The 21,815-nt window shown below is 42.8% G+C and overlaps 1 protein-coding gene across 6 annotated transcripts in view; it reads right to left on the reverse strand.

The window, feature by feature from the left end:
• DROSHA (drosha ribonuclease III) overlaps positions 1 to 21,815 on the reverse strand; it is a 129,465-nt gene that overhangs the window by 104,834 nt on the left and 2,816 nt on the right. For 4 of the 6 annotated variants that reach the window (XM_060092754.1, XM_060092753.1, XM_060092756.1 and 1 more), the window contains exons 4-10: positions 20,158 to 20,991; positions 15,619 to 15,711; positions 10,804 to 10,914; positions 10,340 to 10,571; positions 6,901 to 7,042; positions 4,965 to 5,119; positions 1,893 to 1,973 (exon numbers count right to left, since the gene is read on the reverse strand). In XM_060092754.1, coding sequence (XP_059948737.1) covers positions 1,893 to 1,973; positions 4,965 to 5,119; positions 6,901 to 7,042; positions 10,340 to 10,571; positions 10,804 to 10,914; positions 15,619 to 15,711; positions 20,158 to 20,991 — 1,648 coding nt within the window. The remainder of the gene's footprint in view (positions 1 to 1,892; positions 1,974 to 4,964; positions 5,120 to 6,900; positions 7,043 to 10,339; positions 10,572 to 10,803; positions 10,915 to 15,618; positions 15,712 to 20,157; positions 20,992 to 21,815) is intronic. The other 2 variants (XM_060092757.1, XM_060092758.1) reach the window with 2 other exon arrangements.

A 21,815-nucleotide genomic window follows, 5' to 3' on the forward strand; every position in this document is an offset into this window, starting at 1 on the left:
CTCCTTCAGGGGTGGCTCTGAGAGACAGCGAGGAGGGAGAACCTGCCCAGTGGGCGGAGTTTCAGGTGGTGTACCTGGTCATCCACTCTGTGTGGAAAGAGAAGTGGCCTGAGGCTAGAATATAGATGGACTCATGGCAGAAGCAAGTGGCCATGCCAGCTGTCAGAGGCCTAGAAGGAAAAAGATGGGAAGATCAGGGATAAGAAGGTCTTGGGGGAGAGACTTGTAGGTAGACAAACAGGAGGAGAGAACAACGATCTCTCCATCACATGTGGATGTTCACGGGAGAGCACCCACTGTGGAAGAGGTTCTAAACCATCTAGCTGACAAAATGGCATGGCCAGATGACGCCGGCCAGCCTCGGTCATTAGCCACCCAGGGTAGACAGGGTGGGCGCGTGAACGAACTGGCCACAGTAGCAGAGACAGAGGCTTCACGTGAGCCCCACAGCATGGACCTCACTTCCCCAGGCTAAGCTGGCTAAGCTGGCTAAGCTGACTGCCACTGCCGAACGTCCAGCCAGCCACCTCCAATGACCAGCGCTGGGCCCCCAATATGGCACCATTCCTGGAGGAGACCAACCTACCACTTGGTGGAATGTTGACTACATAGGTCCCGTCCATTGTGCAAGGGCCACATGTACTCTGAGGGTGGGTTTGCCTGCCCAGAAGTCCTCAGCCAGCACCACTGCCCACCTGAATCTCCCTTCACCAAAGGGCCTGCTGCCCAGCTGTGGGAAAAGCAATCAGCACACAGCCTGCCGCCGTCGGCTCCTTCCAGGTCAGCCTCCACTACAGAGCCCCTCCCTCCGCCAAAGTTGTGTCCTTCCTAGGGCAGCTTGCTCGGGGCGAGGGAGATGCAGGTAGGACAGCCACTCCAGCCCCAGGCAAGATAATTCGGACAAGCCCGGTTTTAAAGGTCCACCACAGGTGGACTTCCGCCTCTGCTCAGTCCCAAGCCCACTCTCTTCTTGCCTGGTCCCTGTGAAATGTCCCCACTGCAGCCCTGCCTGCAGAGACCCCAGACTGGCACACGCACGGACACTCCCAGAGAGCAGATTCTGTCCCACAGGCCCTTGCTACGCCGGCCAACTCCCCGAGACAAACGAGGTCGAAGGGAGGCAAGGGGCTCAAAGTATCCGCCATCGGCTCCTGGTCTTTAGTCTGATTACTGTTATGGCCTCAGACAAGTTTTACATAGAAATGAAGGATTTACATAAACTGTGTTTAAACATAATGTGCTGAATCATAAAGTGACAATCCTGGGATTAATGAGAATAGTTTGTAAAGATAAAAGATAATGGGGAAAAGACAAAGGAAAATAACTGAACAGGAGTAGGTATATATAACTAACTCTACGATGTAAAAGTATTCAACTCCTCGGGCAGACACACTTGGCACGCTCCTGACAGCCCAGGGACTGGGGTGTGACACAGGTCAAACAAGCCCGTGTGCCACTCCCAGCTGAGTGGGGACAACAGACAAAGACTAACAAACACAACGGTGTACACTCATGTCCCCAAGGAAAAAGGACATGTGCCTTACAGCACTTCGGTAAGATCATTTCTCCAGGGAGATTCACAAGCATTTATAACAAAAACATGAAAAAAGATTACAATATGTACCGTTTTAGGATACGTAAAATAATAAAAAAGCAACTCAAATTCACTTTGCCTATTTTAAATAATGAAAAAAGTTTCCTTGATAACATTCCCACTCCACCTCTAAAACCCAAGTACGTTTCTTCTCCAATTATCAGTAACAGAGACTATTAGGGAATATGAGAAGACTATTTCCATGGTATTACTTCATTTACAGGGAAAAGAACAGCAATAGCCTCTGTCTACTTCTGGCTTCTCGGCGCTGACAAATATAATAACCTGAACCAGTTACCTCTTCTCCGGGATAAATGCTGTGCCTGATTCCCGTGCGTCTCGCTTTTGCGCTGCATTTGCAGAGTGGGCCATCATTCATCTGTCAGAAACAGAATGTAATTCGTTTTTACTGGGGGAAAATCCACTCCATGCACGACGATGCCTCGGAAACTGTGTGGGTTTTAATGTCATGAGTACTGAAGCTCTGAAGAGGCTGTCACGGCTAGAAGATTAAACGGATGTTCCAAAACCAATAAAGCTGCAAACTGTCTCTATTGTCTGATAAAGGGAAATGGTATGACGACGCTGGATTCCGACTTATCTGTGCAGCCGAGCAGAAAATAACGATGTCAGCGCCCTGTTTGCCCCCATCTTCTCCTATCACTTTCCAGTATGTTCCCCCTATTTTTTTATTTCAGGAAAAATGACTCTTTCACAAAAGAAAAGCCTATTTTATATTCTGAAGGAACACACAGAATGCTCTGAAGGTGACCTGCAGATTAACTGTTTTCAAAGACAGACCTAAAGGTATATGAAGCAGAGGGAAGAAAATGCCTACGTGAACCAGAAAAATTTTCAACACTAATCAGGTGAGTCTGTATATGTCTGTTCACCTGAATTCATTTTACTGCCATGAACTCCACCCACATGATTCAATAAGTGAATAATCCTGAATGCCTCTTGGGTAGAAAGGGGAGAAGGAGGGTGATACATAGCTAAGGGTCCACATAGTCAAGGAACACTTATTCTAATTTTAGTGTATGCACTGCTGAAGCAAGCACTAGGAATACTTATACCACATGGGAGAAATAACACACATATGAAATGCTTAGTAATTTTAAAGAAAAAGGAAAAACGTCCAGGCTTCAAGAAACCAAAATGTGAAGGGTTGAACAGGACGGAAAAAGAAGATGGCTATTCTACACAAGGCACCAGCATGAGAGCAAAGAGAGAAGGAAGAAATCCTATGTTATGCTCCAGGGACAGGAGATTGAGACCCATCGAAATGGAATGGACCATACGTGTGAGTGAGAAAACCAAAAACGCAGAATTGAGGTCAAAATCTTAAAGGGCCTTAAAAGCCAATTTCAGTTTATTCAATACAAATGGTTAATATGGAATCAAAAAGGAGATGAGAGCATCAGTTTAGAGTATGGGGAAGTGGAGTTCCATTTCTCACTTTCTTTGTATTAATTAAAATATATAATTTATAAATATGACACATGAAACATATATATTCTATATACACACATATTTCTTTCAATTTCCAGGGATTTGTAACCTGTGCCCAATGAAAATATCTCATTAAACTTTGAAAAGAAATATTAAAGTAAAAAACTGTAATGTTCTTTATCCTTTTGGGAAATCTAAAGCTCCAGGTGGTACAGCAGAGGAATAACGTGGCAATAACAAACAAACAAGCAAACAAACAAAAAATCACATTAAGATATTATCCAAAGTAAAAGCTGGTAAACAGAGATGTAATGGAATTCCCTCAAAAGTCACAACACATTTGTAATGCTGGGCACAACTTGTTGTGATGAAAAGTGTGGAAAAATCACTTAGTGCTCACTTAAGGAGAAGTGAGATAGACATCATACATTCCTGCCTTTTACCAGGGTCTGGGCCCCAATGCAGAAGAGCCCTTTGTAAGGCTCAACTGTACAGAGGACGCAAAACCATACAGTAAACACAATGTTGAGACTGTACAGAAGGCCCTGGTAAATCTCTGACAGGAATAAGAACCCACAGAAACCAAGGAATAGGTTTCTTGATGTGAACACATACAGGGTAAGGGGAGTGACTGATGGACAGAGGAGTTCTCTTAGGGGACACAAAAATGCTCTAAAATTAGATTGCAATGATGGTTGCACATATTCCTGTGAATATACATAAAAACACTGAAATGTACATTTTAACTGTGTGAATTGTATGGTATGTGAATTATAACTCACTAAAGCTGTTTAAAGAGATCATATACATGATTAATATATCAAAGTAAGATTTCAAAATTCACTGACAATTTGCAAACATTTCTGCTCAATTCTCAGAGAGCAGTTCTCAGAGAAAGTACACTTCTGTCAGGCATTCTAACTACATTGATTCTATCAAGAAAAAAAAATTAGATAGCTGTCATCTAATAAGAACCAGGAGAAGAGCATTCAAAATAATAGAGAATGGTATGAATTTATTTATAAAACATAAATTTTAAATTATCTTTTTATAGGGATATGTTTTATTATGCTTGATAACTTCATATGCATTAAAGATACTATTTTTGTATGTACTGCATATTTGTAAAATACAGATCTTTTATAGATACTATTAATATTTTGTATTATGTATTAGTTCATAATAAAATAGTAAGCAAAAATAAAAATGGTATGTCCAGCCATGATGTAATTAGCTCAAACATGCTTATTAACAAGGAAGAGAAGTTATAAGACATTGTGACTACTACCAACTAGGAAATATGGAGTCTTACAGGACCTGGGACACTGTTTACTGTACGGCTGCAAGATAACTTCCAGATGAACTGCTTTTTTTTTTTTTTTTTTTGCGGTACGCGGGCCTCTCACTGTTGTGGCCTCTCCCGTTGCGGAGCACAGGCTCCGGACGTGCAGGCTCAGCGGCCATGGCTCCCGGGCCCAACCGCTCCGCGGCATGTGGGATCTTCCCGGACCGGGGCACGAACCCGCGTCCCCTGCATCGGCAGGCCGACTCTCAACCACTGCGCCACCAGGGAAGCCCCAGATGAACTGCTTTTGGAAAGAACGACAAGTGCTCTCTCCCTAACCCACCACTCGTCTCCTTCCATTTACTGGAAGTTTAATGAGGCAGCCCCATCATCCTGCTCCCCAACACAGGATTTACAAACATCATCAAACATGATTCAAGGAACACTTGCTCTGGCGCTTATGCTTTGGAGCTGAACTCAGAAGCTGAAGAGAAATAAGCTGTGAAGAATGACACCCAACCCTGAGTAAAATTCAGTTTCAGTGCCAGCTAACATGTATCTTCTTAGCCTGGAGTCATAAATGTGATGTGTGCGTCCGCAACCTTCACAGCAAGAACATAAAAGCCTGCGTACCTGGCCTGGGTCATTGTACCAAAGTTCATCGTGAAGTCGGTCAGGATGGGCCTTTTTGCGTTTGATTTCTGCAATGACGTCGAAAACTTCCGAGTCTGAGCTGCTAGAACAGGTGCTGTCCTCATCGGACTCACATTCGGATTCACTGGAACTCTCTAGAGTGGTGAGGGGAAAACATGGAGAGAAGCTGAAGCAATCTGCAAGCTGGTTCTACCTGGAGACTGACTTTCTAATGACCCAAACCTCTAAATACAAGGAGAGCTGTTTATCTTCCAGCAAATATTCGAGTGCCTACTCTATACTAGAACTCTGCTAAGCAAGCCCATGAAAAATAATAGAGTCCATAATCCTAAGTCACAGTCTAGTGGGGGAAGCAAAGAATCAAATATTTTTACAAAGACTTGATGAACAATGCCAGAGAAAATGCAAACCACGGTAGCAGTATGAAGTTTCACATTCAGAAAGGTGCAGTGAATCCACACTGGTCTGGAAAGGTCACTGAGGATTTCCTAGAAGGGGTACACGCGACCCAGGCAGAGTGGGGGGTGGGGTTAGGCTGATGAGGCGGAAAGGAACACAGATGGGGCACCGCAGGCAAAAGCACAGAGGCGAGAGCATGGGTGGACTCTGGCTGGAGCAAAGGCCTCACAGACAAAACCTGGAAGTGAGGGGCTCAAATGTCATCAATGCCAGGCTCTGAACGTCAGACTGAAGATTGTGAATGTTTTTCTCTCGGTGGTAGCAACAGAAGATTTTAGTCCTTGGAAATGACTGGATAAAAACAGACCAAGAATTATGCTAATGAAACAAGCCTGCCACAAAAAGACAAATATGGTGTGATTCTCCTTATACGAGGTACCTAGAGTAGTCAAATTCATAGAGGCAGAAAGTAGAATGGTGGTTGCCAGGGGCTGGGGGAGGGAGGATTGGGGAGTTGTTCCTTAATGTGGGTAGAGTGTCAGTTTAGCAAGATGAAAAGAGCTCTGGAGGTTGTTTGCACAACAATGTGAAGGTACTTAACACTACTGAGCCGTACATTCAAAAATGGTTAAATGGTACATCTTACGTGTCTTATGTACATGTTGTAAGTATTTTACCACACTTAAAAAAAAAAAAAAGACCTAGAACTTTGACTAATCCTACAAGAGATTAGCGTCGTACAGCATAGTGATAAGGAACCCTTACACGGTTGTATTTTCGAGTGGACCGTGTGAGATGGATGCTGTCATCCCTCTTTTACAGATGAGAAAAGTAAGGCACAGAGAGATTAAATCACTTGCCCGAGATCACACTTTTCAAGTAGTGGAGCAAGGATTCAAACCCAGGCCAGCTGGTTCAGTCAGTGCTTTTCCCCACCATGGACACTGCCTCTCAGCGAGGGAGACATAACGAAGGTAGGCAGATGAGAGCCAGAGAACACGCAGGAAAAGGCATGCTGAATGTCTTGTCTGCGAACAGACAAGACATCACCATATAAGAAAGTTATGGAAACTTTGTGAAGAGAGAGAAACCTTCCAACAGAGCTGGGCTATGGCTGGAGTTTCCTCATCAAACCAGGAGCACGCTGGCAGTGGGGAGGGCCACAGGGAATGCCTGCCCATCAGAGGCACGAGGCACAGGAACAGGCTCCTGCTTTTGATGAGAGGCTATAAGACTACGGTCCTTTCTGATTAAGACAAGACGATTCTACAGGAGACACAGCTGTCAGCACACCTTGCAGATGAGATCTCTTATGTATTCTACTGAATGTAACTAAGGAAAAATAAGATCAGAAAGAAGAAAGTTTCATTGCTATGTATTTGCTGACTGTAATTAAGGGGAACCAAACGGGCACGAGGACATTTCAACCTGGGACTCTCAAGGACACATCCCAAAAGCTCAGGATTAAGCAATAATAAAAGAGCACAGGATCTCGGTCTAGTGCCTTCTGACTCACCTAAATCTTCATCTAGCTTCGTCTTGGGAGGCTCCCATGGGGGTCTGGCAGCTTTGGCCTTCTCTTGCCTGCTCCCCAACTCTTCCTCAAATTTGTCATATAAGTCGCGGAGCCTACTCGTTCCAACTACCGTAGAATCTCCCTTTGAAAAATAAAGGATCAATATTAGGAACTATATTAATAATAGTAATACCAAAGAGGCAATAAGAGCTCACCAGTGACCAAAGATTTGTACTAGCAAGGTGTCATTTTTCAACCCTCCATTTTTTTTTTTTTTTTTTTTTTTTTGTGGTATGCGGGCCTCTCACTGTTGTGGCCTCCCCCGTTGCGGAGCACAGGCTCCGGACGCGCAGGCTCCGGACGCGCAGGCTCAGCGGCCATGGCTCACGGGCCCAGCCGCTCCGCGGCATATGGGATCCTCCCAGACCGGGGCACGAACCCGTATCCCCTGCATCGGCAGGCGGACTCTCAACCACTTGCGCCACCAGGGAGGCCCCAACCCTCCATTTAATAAACATTTAAAAACAAAATGCCCAGTGCTGGCAATGATGCTCTGAATCACACACACACATTTAGGGTTGACAAAGTCCTCAGGAAAATGCACATTGCCAACATTCAGAAACATCAGAAAAGTTTATCTATGCCCTTTTGATATAACGACAACAAAAAAAATCCTAACCCCCTGAGAATTCATGACACCTGACACCCTGCTAGGGAACATATACTCCTCCCCTACTGAAAGTCACTGATAGTCTATATACCACATTAATCCAATGACCACCACAAACACATGTACCCCATAAACACAGGGACACACACACACACACTCCACAAACACAAGGTTCTGTAATGCATTCCTAGAGGAAGTGTTCCACTTTTCCCCACTCTCCTCCCAGGTTGAAAATCACTTTAAATGTCCACACTCTTTGACTTAGTAATTTTCAAAATGTACCTTTCAGACATAAAATGAATATTAAATCATAAAATCTGCAGTTATCCCAGAAGGGGGTAACTGCTCTTCCTCAGCCCCAGCTCATTACTGATACTGGCGATGCTGGGATAGCTCTGACATCCTTACCATCTCTCTGCCCCAACGTTGCACAAACACAAAGGCCAATATTGGGCTTCTGGTTTATGAGCCTTCCTTCTACACTGGAGTCTTAATACGCCCACAAAAAGGTGAGGGGGAAAAATGTAGCTCTGCCGGTTTAAATGCTCTGAACCTCAGTGCCTTCAACTTTTGTTATTTCAGTAATAATAATACCCATGGCAGCCATTCTGCCATTCCTCCTTGCTTACAGAACCATGACTCCCTTCAGATTTGGGGCAGAAAACTCATGATCTCAGAAGGCAGGCTGAGCCACAGTCCCCCTACCCTAAAATGCCTCTGTCCTAATCCCTGGAAAATGAACACATTACCTTACATGGCAGAAAGGACTTTGCAGATGTGATTAAGGCTACAGAATTTGAGATGGGATAATGTGGGTGGGCCCAACCTAATATGAGCCTTTAAAAGCAGAGAACCTCTCCCAACAGGAGTCAGAGATGCAATGGAAAAAGAGGCAGGAGATATTCAAAGCACAAGAGGGACTCGACCCGCTGGCTGCTGGCTTTGAAGATGAAGGAAGGGGTCCACGGGCCAAGGAATGCACATGGCCTCTAGAAGCTGGAAACAGCCCTTACCTGCCAGCCAGCAAGGAAAGAAGGACCTCCATCCTACAGCCACAAGGAACTGAACTCTGCCAACAACCTGAATGGGCAAGAAAACAGGCTCCCTCCAGAAAGGAATGAAACCCTACTGGTACCTCAATTTAGCCAGTGAGACCCAAGTTTGACTTCTGACCTACAGAACTGTGAGGTAATAAATGTGTATTGTTTTAAGTCTGTGGAAATTGGTTACAGAAGAGATGGAAAACGAATCCATGGGGAGAACACACGACACAGTTCTGGGCAAAGGGATGGAAGAAAAGATCCCCAGGCACCCGAGGCTCCACCCAATGCTGCCCTCTGCATCTGTGTCTGGACAGAGGTGTGTAAAGACGTGATGCCTGGAGCTGCTGCAGGCATCCTGAAACCGTGGTGGACCCTCCAGAAGACAGCAATGCCAACCTAGGACCCTGCCATTGCTGATCCACTAAATGCACACTGGCCACCACCTCCCTCCAGATAGCTTGTTGAGAAAAATAAACCCAGCAAGTTTAAGTCACGATTAGTCAAGTATTCTTATTTACAGCAACATTCTGAAGTAATAGATGCTTTCTTTCCAGGGATGTTTTAAGGATTAAATGAGATAATCTGAGATTCATGGAGTAAAGTTTCGGCACCAAACGGTGCTCGGTATGTGAGCTTCTCCCTCCCTGTATCACGTGAACTATGACTTAAAACCCTGCTTTACTTTATCAAGTAAAATATCATGCCACCAGGAAAGATTTCTCAAACCCTGTTTTCAAAGGCAAGGGAGTCTCCTCTCTAGTTCCCCATAGGTAAGGGCCCAGTCCAAGTCAAAGCTATGTTTACAAAATTCCAAACAACTGCTATGCTCTGTTATCTACCCCACGCACTAAACCCAACATCTCCAAGCTCTTCTGTCCTAAATCTGTAGACATCCATTACTTCACTCATTCATTTAATCAATGACATTACTGTATGTCCATCCCATGGCAAATACACCTAAATTAATGGGATAGAGGCATGACACCTACTGGGAGAAAGAAAGAGAAGAAAGGTGACAGAAAATAAAATGGAGATGGAAGAAAGAAAAGAAGTGAGCATATGGAGGTCGTGGGGTCCCCACTTCAATGAGGTGCAGCTGCCGAGCCCCAGGAGCCCCATCTCCCACAGCACGTGTGCTGAGTCTCTCGAGAGCCCACCAAAGGCAATGACACCTGCCACTCCACAAAACCAGCAATGTGCTCGGGAAACTTGCTATGGCTACCTTTGGTCAAGGATAGACTTGTAAGAGACAAACTCAATTCTCCCTTGCTTCTCATTTTGAGGGGAAAACACACACACACACATACACACACGGCTACAGATCACAAAAGGCATAAAGCAGCTATGAGTGAGAGCTTACAAAACCACCAGTATTAAGACTAGCAGTGTCATAAAAAATGCAGAATGCAGAGATCCTTTCATTAACCTGCTGCACTCTTGCGTTTGTAAAACAGCTTTGGTCTACAGCAGTGGTTCTCAACCAGAGGGGGCGGAGAGGGGTATTCCGTCACCCCCAGGGGACATGTGGCAACATCAGAGGACAGCTTTGGTTATCACAACAGGAGAGGGTGCTACTGGCCTCCAGTGCATACAGCCCAGAGATGCTGCTCAACATCTGACAATGCACAGGGCGGGCCCCGCCAAAAGGAATTATCCGGCCCAAGATGCCCATAGTGCCGAGGCTGAGCAGCTCTGGTCCACAGCTTCTCTCCTACTTCAGACCTACCACCTGATCCATGGGGTCACTGGAGTAGTAGCTTTCTGAGTGGGTGCATCGGATCCACACAGGCTTAAGGAGCTCGTCCTCCTCCTCTTCATTTCTGTCGGGCAGCAACTCCTCCGGCTCTCTTTCCTTGACTGAGCTACCGTTCTTCTCTTTGCCGGAGCTCTGGCTGTCACTCCATCTGTCTTTTTCTTCCTCCCAACGAGCTCTCTTCTTCTCCCTACTTGGGGAGCGACTTCAAAAGGGGGTGAAGGAGGCTAATTATTAAAAATGTTCATCCATTGTAAAACTGTTCTATTTCACCTCTTTAGTTCATTTTTCACCTAAAAGAAAAACGTCATGGCAAACCACCATACTCATTTTTACTAAACCAGTGACCCCCTGACACCAGTCTGGTGACATCAGAATCACCTGAAGTTATGTGTTTAAAAATACAAATTCCCAGGCCCTACCCCAGATCTACTTACTGATTCACAGTCTCCGGGGGTGGGGCCCAAGAATCTGTATTTTTAATAATCTCCCCAGGTAATTCTGGTGTGCATCCAGCAGGTTCAGAAACACCCGGCAAACCATAACTCCTGGAAGAGAAAGATATCTGGGAAATATTTGGAACTCTCCACATATATAGACAACCTCAGCACTGAGCATACTAGTTCTGAATCCTCTGCATCCTGCTTTGCCAAGAAAAAAGAAAAAAATCTTCACAAAACAAGGTCTCAACTTGGCCATAAATTTAGCCTGAGGACAATAATCCAAGAGTGAACCAGTTATACTATCCCTAAGCGTCTCTCTGGAAGTGCACGCTTGGGTATTACTGCTTAATGAACCACCTCTTTGCCTAATTCAAACTCCCACAAATACTAACTCAATTAAAAAGGAAAAAAGCAATTCTATCTCCTTGAATCTCTGGGGCATGAAATTTGCAAAGGCCCAGCCTATGGATGTGCTTCGAGGGAAAAACTTATAGGACAGATTTTAAATTAAGCCCAAGAAATTCAGGTGGAACCATAAAGGCCTTGAGAATCCAGCCAAGGAGAGTAACTGCTTTATTAGCGTTGCGCTGGCAACCTGATAATAAGAGTCACTATTATCCAAGAAAGTTTACACCTGGGTCGAAGTCACAAATTAACTTTTTCCATCAACTACCATTCACTCCTGATTTTATGACAGGGTAAGTGTGAGTGTGTATACATCAGGGGGAAAAGGGTGAGTGATTAGAAGGGTTATATATATATTGATTACTTATTGATATAACTTCCAAATATTACAACGTACATACTAGGTTTATTACCAGAAAAAAAATGTACTGTGAAGTAAAATGTATATATGTTCACTGTAGAAAAATAATAAAACATTAACAAAAACAAGACAAAAATCACCTGTAACACCACTCAGAGATAACCACTAAATTTCACAAATGTGTTAAAAGACATAGATATGTAAACATACAAGTTTTAACAAAAAAGAAACTCTATAGCCTGCTCTCCACAACTCAGTAGTAAATCAGGAACATCATTCTATTTCAATACATCTATATCTGAACCATTTTTAATAAGTTCATATTATTGTTTTATACGTATATTCCATAATTTGACAAATCTGATCAGTCACTTAGGTTGTTACTATTTTTTTTTGCCATTGTAAACAATGCTACTGTAAACACACTTGGGTTCTCTGCAGACCTGTCAGATTATTTCATACGCAGAATGTGTACTTTTTTTAAGGCTTCTCTACAGATAGGCAGTACCAGTTTAGATTACCATCAAAACCATATGTGATTTCCCATTTCTACACATCTTGTCAACATGACTGTTTTTAATCTTTACCATTCTTATGAAAAGAGTATCTCATTTAATTCGTCACTACTGAAATGACACGTTTCACATTCACTTCTTTTCTGAACATCTGAGTCAATATGCCATGCCAATATTTTTAAAATTAGGATTAGTCTTTTTTGTTTATTGAAAGAGTTTTTTATTAAAATAATCACCTGTCTGCTGTCATATGTCAATTCTCAATGTTTCTTAGCTAATTTTGAATTTTCCTGACAATATCATTAGCTAATAATGGCAAATCTTGGCTCCCAGTGGTGTGGTTTTGTTTGTTTGTTTGTTTATTCATTTGTGGTGCTTCCTGAGAGCCTGACACTCTTGTAAGCACCCTGACATACTTAGTCCTTACAAGAATCCTGAGGCAGATATAAACATCCCCTAGAGAGGAGACAATTAGAAATTATATCACTCGCCCACTATCACACAGCTAATAAGTGGTAGTTAAATGCTAATATGGTTGACACAGGCGTTTTGACATGTACTAAAAATCCCACCAAATGTTTATTATTATCATCAAGAAACACAGGCAGAAGACATCGTCACCCCATCCCCTTAGGCAGGTATCTTGAATAATGGATGGTCAGGGTTGTCTATTGTGAACAACAATTAGTATTCTTTTTTTTTTTCTTTCTTTCTTTCTTTTTTTTTTTTTTTAACACTTTGAGAGGGACATTTCAAAACAGGAGCAAAACATCTTTTTTTAGGTAGGTGTCTGAGGAATTTCAAATTTCAAAATCCAAACTCGAAATTGTTTTTTAACAATATGCTATATTACAACTATGACAACTCTCCCTCCTTTACAGGATTTACATCTGTAATTTTTATTTTCTCATCTACTGCATTAGCTAGAGTCACAGAATCCAAGTCTCTGCCTTCTCCACAAGCTACTGGGCATGGGGAAGAAACCAGTAGACCGAAGAGCTTTCTAGCACACCACATTAAAAACCATCAACCTCAGATGGGTCCTCAATGATTTCCACCAACACGGTATCTTGACTTGTTTCCTGTCCTCATCCCCTCCTTCTCCTCCTCCTCAGGCCCTTTCTCACTGAACAAACTCTTCCTAGCTGACCTCATCTAATCCATGGCATTTAGTATTTCCAGCTAGGATCTCTTTTCTGAACCTTGCACCTGTGTCCAAATAACTACCACACAATTCCATCTGGTTGTCTCACAGATTCTCAAATCCCACTTGCCCCGAATTGAACTCTTCCTTTACCTGTTTCTTAGTGTTCCCAGCCCTCTACGGGGAACACCAGACCTCGGTGATGACCGCCTCTTCCTCACGATCAGTTATCAAGTCCTTCCGCCTCCCTCATCGATCTCTCAATTACCTCTACCTCTCCCCATCGCTACTGTCACTGCGCCGGTCTAGGCACAATCATTTCTTGTGTGGATTACTAACAAAAGCCTTCTAAACTCATTTCCCTACTTCCAGGCTTGATCCTCTGAGACCATTTCTCCATGCTGCAACCTTCATACCCACTCTCTCTCTTCTCCTACCATCCCCCTTCCCTCATGCATTCCTACTCATACTCTAGGTATCAGTAAAATGTCAATTTCTCTGTGATTATCCTAAACTGAGTTATCGACTGCTGTGTTCCCAGAGCAACATGTAATTGCTCTACCAAAAGCACTTCTCACAGTACCTAACTTTCTTATTCCTGAAAAGTGGGGACTCGTGTTAATGACTATATCACCGCACCAGTACGATACCTGGGACACACAAGGATGCAAAGTTTTTCGTTTGCTTGTTGATTTAGCTATGCATCAGGTGACAGTGGTAGGCAACTGGGCTCCCTTGTCTTTTTTTTCTAATGTGTATGAGAAGGTCTATAAGGTTTCAACATTGAATTTGGCTCTTCTGAGATGGTATCAATCATGTTCGTCACGAGATAATGCTCTCCATCATGTTAAAGAAGTCTGCTTATACTCGAGGTTTCCCAGTTTCTACTCATACATGGATGTGACTTTATTTTAAATATCTAATAGGCAGGTACTGAGATAACCCCACAGATTCTGACACAAAGGATTACAGTTACAAATCTCCTAATACTAACCTATCTTCCCAGGCAATCTTGGAATAATCTCTCAATTATTTTAACACACAACTGAAAACAACTTGCTAATATACTAATCAGTATTTTCATATCCCTATTCATAAGAGATTGTTTTGTGGTTTCTTTTCATTGATTAGCTTTTGCCATTTGGATTCTCCTGGTATCACAGCATGAGCTGAGCTTTCCTTCCATCTTCATCAGTGTTCTAAAATAGTTTAAAACTTTTTTGAAAGTGGCACAAATTCACCTTCAACTTTTTTCCACGGTTATCAGCCTATTAAAATTTTCTGCTTCTTGTGTAAGGTTTGTAATTTTTGTTTTCATAGAAAACAACCCATCACATCCAAGTTTTTAAATCTCTCAAATAAAATATCTGTACTTATACCAACATACAATAATTTTTAAACCTCCTTCATTCCTATAATAATACTTTCTTATATAAGATATAGTATATAATATAATAATTCTTATAACATTTAGTATAATAATTCTTTCTTATACTTAATGGAATGTATGCTTTTCTTTTCCTGATTTGCCACTTTTTAAATTGTACGGCCTTTCAAAGAAATCTTGCTATTTACAAATATTATTATAGTACTTCAGTTCTATTTTCTATTTCATTAATTTCTTTTATCTTTAAATCCCTTTTTCTGCTTTTCTTATACTCTATCAATTTCTAGAGTCAAGTGATCAGATAATAATTATATATATAGTTACCATTTATTTGGCACTAGTGGGCCTAGTTCTAAGTGTTTTACGTGTATTATCTCAGTGACCCCTCACCACTCAATAAGGCAAGTATAACTGTCCTTATTTTAGACAAAGCCACTGAGGCTTAAAAAAAGTTAGATTACTTTGCTCAATAACAAAGTTGGGAAAACTAATAATTGACCCCAAATCTGTCAGATCCTAGAGTACTGTTCTTAATTACCATTATATGAGACATGAATTTTACTTATCAATATAGAATTGGTTACATCCTGCAAGTTTTGATTTGCAGCAATCTCAATGTCATTTTTCCAAATAAGATGTGACTGCAGTTTTGCTCTTTTTTTTTTGAAACAAGTAAATTTAAGAGCATAATTATGAATTTTCAAGGTTTTCCTTAAAAAACCTTGAATTATTAATGTATAGTTTTATAGCAATTGAGGTCAGAAAGTGGCCCATATAATTTCTAACTTTTGGAAATATATCAAGATTTTCCTTGTTCATTCTCAATACATCTTGAAAGTAAAGGTTTTTAAGTAATTGGTCACTTTAACTTTTCACAGGGCTCTTTGGACAGACTCTCGGGCTATTCTTAAGACCTGGCTGATACTTTGCACAAGCACAATATCTGAATTCCAGGAGATAATCCTATGACTTCTACCAGTGTCAACTCCTTGCTTACCTTCCAGATCTCTTATACTCTTTTTTGTAGGACCTTTCCAGAGATGGTGATCTTCGGCTGTCCCGGTGCCTGTGTCTCTCCCGTTCCCGCTCTCTTAAAGGAATTAATACACAGAGCTGTTTTCAACAGAAAGACTCAAAACACCATCTCTTTTCACTGAATTCACCTTCTAAATAAATGAACCTCACCTCACCTAAGAATTTTGCAGGCGCTATTTACTATGGGAATTTTTATTCATCCTTCATTTATTAGAGGATAAAGGAGTGTTTCACGTTATAGAAGTTAACTAACTTGGACATTTCTTGCTGTTTTCTTTAAAAAAAAAAGTCATACTTAATACTGAGCCACAAAGGGAATGTTATCATGATCTTCTCTTGAGACCTTCTAACCAGCCAACCTTGATTATTTAACCTAAGAGGAAAACTTCAAAGGATTCAACTGTCTATTGATTTCTAGAACACTCTTAATTTCATCCATCAAATATATGCCAATTAAAGCTTTTACAGTAAAGATTAGGACAAGGGTCTATAATGAAACAGTTCTAAACTCTTATAGGTTATAGGCCTGAGGTATAGTTCTAGAAATCACTAATTGCCATGAGACTCTAAGTCACTTTACCTTTACATGCTGTCTTCATCTGAAAAAAAAACTCTAAATGGAGACACTGAGTTTACTCAGTGTAAAACTAGAATGCAGGATTTTGAACCTTCCAATGTGACACCAGAATTTAGTAATAATAATAGTAATAACTTCTGAGTCTATTTAATAAGTACAATGAGATCTGAAACAAAAATCGGAACTCCAGTGTGTTTATATCAGAAATAAATCTAAGGGAAATAACTACTAGGTCTTAGAATGGGGGAAAAAATGCTATATTAGTCTGAGTCCAGCAAGAAGACTACAAAAATGTCTGAACTCAAGAACATCTCCCCCTCCCACCACCAGGCTTCCCTGGCAGTTCAGTGGTTAAGACTCCGTGCTTCCACTGCAGGGGGCACTGGTTCGATCCCTGGTCTGGGAACTAAGATCCTATATGCCTGCCATGTGTCATGGCCAAAAAAAAAAAAAATCCCCCAACCTACAGCCAAATAGAAGAAATGTAAATTCACTGAAATCAAAACTTACACAACTGATAGAGATCTTAGATATTAAAACAAAAAATTTTTTTCACTTAAAAATCACCCCTCCTCAAGAAAGACTCCTTTGAATAATACTTTTAACATATACTTAAGCCTCAGGTACACACCAGCTGTCCAAAGTAAAGTAGCCAGTGCTTGGAATTCTACATTCTTTACCTGATACACTTCTAAATTTACAGTTTACTTTTAGGCAGTAAATCCCAGCTAGTGAGCGGTACCACGTGACAAAGATATAATGTAATTTGTGATGGCATGGCTGCTGAAAAAAATAATTGCCTATATTTCCAAATAAAAACTGTATTTAGGGACTTCCTGGTGGTTGGGACTTTGCCTTTCAATGCGGGGGGCACGGGTTCGATCCCTGGTTGGGGAGCTGGGGTCCCACATGCCTTGGGGCCAAAAGGCCAGAACATAAAACGGAAGCAATATTGTAACAAATTCAATAAAGACTCTAAAAATGGTCCACATCAAAAAAAGAAAAAATAATAATAAAAAACCCTCAACTTAAAGGATATTCCTAATATTTTGTTTGTTTTTTTAACATCTAGGGGATAGAATTTTGCATTCAAGAGTGGCATTTCTGATGATGATTACTACCTCTGAGTGGCTATGAATTGAAAAGACCAGTATGGACATAAGTCACAGTAACACTATATGATAAAGCCATTTAAAGCAAGAAAAACAATGCTTGGGTTATTTTTCCAAAAACTTTTCCCTGTTTGGAAGCATAGTATTAGATACATTAATACTAGCTCCCTGATGACTACACATTGTACTCAGGACAGCTATGGGTATTACTGTGCTGTAACACTACTCATTTGTGGGAAGCCGCTGCACTGCACCCTACTGGTTGCATCTGCCGCTGCTGCTTTTCCCACTCCCCGGAGGAACTCTGATCTTTCACGACAGCAAATGCATACATCCACTTCTTCACAAACTTCCTCTAGAAACAGGTGGCCCTAAAAGGATCTTGTAATTGTTATTCAACCAGATTTCGGAGGAGGAGAAAAAGAGGGAAAATGAAATTTGAAAAAGGACAGATTCACTTACCCCAAGAAGAAGCAAGGGGAGAAGTAGCCAGAGGACAGACTAAAGAATGTGCATAAACTTAACACAACCTAATGCACAAATGTGTGAACTTTTGCTTTTCTCCAATATACTTCTACAAGTTATACCAGGGCTTCAGGTGCCCCATGTTTGTTTCACAGAAGCATTCCATATAAGACAGATGACTGACACGCTACTAAGACCCCATAAGGAGCTGATTTTAATGTAGCTGTGACACTAAGGCAGGTCCTGGGCAAATACCCCAAGTACAACATTATAAAACAACTCCAAGGGAAATAAGGGCCGTTTAGAAAGATGAGCTGACTGCCTAAGCTCCTTCATGGTAAAGGGGTTGCCGTTTAGAATAATGGAGATTAAGGGTGATTCTTTTGGCACTTGATTTCACTTACTGATAGACATCCTCAGTTTACAGGACATCTGTGTTTCTTCAGACAAACACATTAACTCCAAGCTTAAGCCTGGATGGAAGAATTCAGGATTTTACAGCAGAGCCCTAAAAACTACAGCACCCCCAAAACGGAAAAAAAAAGATGCCACCTAGAATGCTGAAGTTTGCAGCAAAAGGTTTCCCCAGAGACAGGTTTATTAATAATCACTTTGTCTGAAGAAAACTACTAACAAATTCTCTCTGATTTAGATTTTCACCATAAAACTGTAAAATAAACCATCACAGGCCTCTGCCAACTAGTCCATCACAGAATTAAGAACAAAACTGACCAGGGACAGTAAGTCGTGCTGAAAAGACTTTTAAAAGTCTACCAACTCTGTCAGCTTTGGCCCACCAGAATCAGTCACCTCTGAAGGAAACATGTTCCTTCCACCTTCCACTGGGCGTCAGGGAGAAGCAATAGAGCATTTTCCTTCCAAACCTTCTGAGCACTGGTCACTCTCTTCGGGACTGAGAATGACTGCTACCGTTTACTGGCAAACTGTTCAGTCAGAATCAAGCCCCCAGCCATGAGCACAACATGGGAACTGAGAAGCACACTGATCCCACAGAGGCCAAGACCAGCTCTCCAAAAACCCAAGTAACGGAGTGACCGCTTTGGGGACCTCAAACTTTTCAGCACAGAAGTTGCACAAGACAATGAAGGTACACACACCACAGCAGACAGAAAGAGCAGCACTGTTACCAGCTTGACAACTGGAAAACCTCAAATCTTCATCAATGTAAAGAGTTCACTGAAGGTACAAATAAATATTAGTACAATCGACATCTGTGTATTTTAATTTTTCCATCTAAACCAATGGTTGTTAGATTTTTGGTGTGACAGACTCACACTATCTCTTAAGAATCTGCTGTAAGCAACGGATTTACTTACAGAAAAACATACAGACACATAGAATTTGCATATAACTTCAGAGCACTTCTAGACGCCCATCTATGAGTGTCTGCTGAAAACCTTATTCTCTTGTATATATAGATATTTGGTCTTTTGAGGAAAAAAAAGAAATGTAATCTGGAATGGAATAGTATGTTTTCTTTTTCTTTTTTTTTTAATTTTTAATATTCTGACTTTTAAACAAATTTTATTTTATTTATTTTTGGCTGCGTTGGGTCTTCGTTGCGGTGCGCGGGCTTCTCACTGCGGTAGCCTCTCCCGCTGCAGAGCACGGGCCCCAGGCGCAGGGGACCCAGCAGTTGTGGCCCGCGGGCTCCAGAGCGCAGGCCCAGCAGCTGTGGCGCACAGGCCCAGCTGCTCCGCAGCATGTGGGATCCTCCCAAACAGGGGCACGAACCCGCATTCCCTGCATCGGCAGGCGGACCCTCAACCACTGCGCCACCAGGGAAGCCCGGAATAGTACGTTTTAAATGCAACTTTCTTTAGTATGAATATGTTTCAATGCAACAAAATCAAATTAAAAGCTATTTTGAAAACTGTAACTTTGATAATGTGTATTATTTCATTTTATAAAGAAACAGAGCAAGAAAGCCACCATATATGATAAACTTCCACTTATCCTAAACATCAGAAAGCAAGTTCTGCTTGTTAACTACTTCGATCCCTGACTGATAACATACGCAGATCAACAATTCCAAAAGAACTCACGTGCTGTAACCTGATATGAGGATCATACTGAACACAATTAAATACAACATCCACACAAACAACTACAAGATCTTTTATTAATCATCATTAAAATGTCAACTGTATTATGCAGACTAACTGGCTTACATTCATTGAAATGAATCTATGTTGATACTTTTGGGATGCTTTTCCTTTTATAAACCGAAATGCACAGCTGGACCTTTTTGGTTTGGTTGTTGATCAACAGAAATGGCCTGTGCCGGGGCCTCTGCACTTCATTTAAAAACACACATGTGCTTTACCTGCTCCGCTCGTAGCTCCGGTGGCGGGACGGTGTCCTCCCCCGGTCGTGATCGGCTCTGTAGCGGCTGTCCTGCCTCCTCCTGTCGGGACTTCGGCCTCGCTCCCGCCGGTCCAGGGAACGATGCCTCTCGCCCCTCCCGTGACTGTGATCCCGGTGTCTGTGATCATCATAGTGCTTGAGCCTTTCTGGGGACCTCCTCTCACTGGCAGCCTTTGGGAGTGGGTATGGAGGGAGGTGCCTAAAATGAGGGCTACTGCTATTATTAGCACTGGGTGAGAAGGAACTGAGGTTGTTCTGGAAGCTATTAAAATTGGGAGGTGGGAAACTGTGGTGCGAGTATCCCGGAGGGTACTGGTAATTGACCTGCTGAGGCACTACAGGAGGAGGCGGGGGGTGGGGCATGGATGGAGGGGGCATCAGGAAGGGGAAAGTGCCCTGTCCAGGAGGTGCTCCAGGCACTGGGGGGTTATTGGGACAGGGCATCGGAGGCGGCATGGGAGGAAAACAGGGAGGCACGGGAAAGGGGGGCCTCATCTGGTGGCTGGGGAAGGGGGGCCGGATCGGGCAGGGGGGAAGGGGCCCTTGTGCTGATGGAGGCATGGGTGGAGGGAAGGGCACAAAGTCTGGTCGTGGAGGCAGAAAATTGGGAGCTGGAGCGTTGGAGAACGTGGTGGAAGGGGCGCTCGGAGGTTCGTATTGGTATTGCACAGGAGGCTGCTGAGGGTGAAGCAGTCTCAGATTTTGGGGCCTGAAGGCTGGTGCTGAGGGTCTGGATCCATGTCCTCCTCGCCCTCGGGGACACCCTCGTCCTGGGTGGAATGACATTCTATGACTTTGTTGGAGGAAAGAAAAAGATAAAAGAAAAACTCACTATATAAACAGGGTTTTACCAATGCCTGACCATCCCTTAGGCCACTGCCGTATCCCACCCATCTAATACTGAGTCCTCTGTAATAGCGGAACCTCCTCATGGCCAATAAACTCCTCTTCCCCAGTCCCAGCCATCCAACCCACTGCCATGGTCAGTCCCTGGTCCTTGTCACTCCCCAAAGCCGCTCCACCTCCAGCATGACAAAGTCACATCCCAGTGTTCAACCATCTGCTATGACCTCACCATGTCATCTCGTCCACACACCCCACGTCTCTACATCTGCACCAGCATCTCCCTGTCTACACTTTCCTCCGCACTCAGCACAGACTCACAAATACAACCTAACACACCCTGAAAGGAATTCAGGATCTTCCCCTTCAAGACACCACCACCTGCTCCTTTTTTAGTGTTTCCCGTCTCAATAGATGAGACCATGTACTGGTCCTCAAGTCATATACACCAGGGGTTACCTGACAACATCTCCCTTATCCCCTCTAGTTAAAAATTTATTTTCAAATGCCTATCATTTCTGCTTCATAAATACTTCTTTTTTTTTTTCTTTTTTTTCTATTTTTTTTTTTTTGCTGTACGCGGGCCTCTCACTGTTGTGGCCTCCCCCATTGCGGAGCACAGGCTCCGGACGCACAGGCCCAGCGGCCATGGCTCACGGACCCAGCCGCTCCGCGGCATGTGGGATCTTCCCGGACCGGGACACGAACCCGCGTCCCCTGCATCGGCAGGCGGACTCTCAACCACTGCGCCACCAGGGAAGCCCCATAAATACT

Source organism: Mesoplodon densirostris, chromosome 3, assembly GCF_025265405.1.
Source record: "Mesoplodon densirostris isolate mMesDen1 chromosome 3, mMesDen1 primary haplotype, whole genome shotgun sequence".
NCBI classification, from domain to species: domain Eukaryota; kingdom Metazoa; phylum Chordata; class Mammalia; order Artiodactyla; family Ziphiidae; genus Mesoplodon; species Mesoplodon densirostris.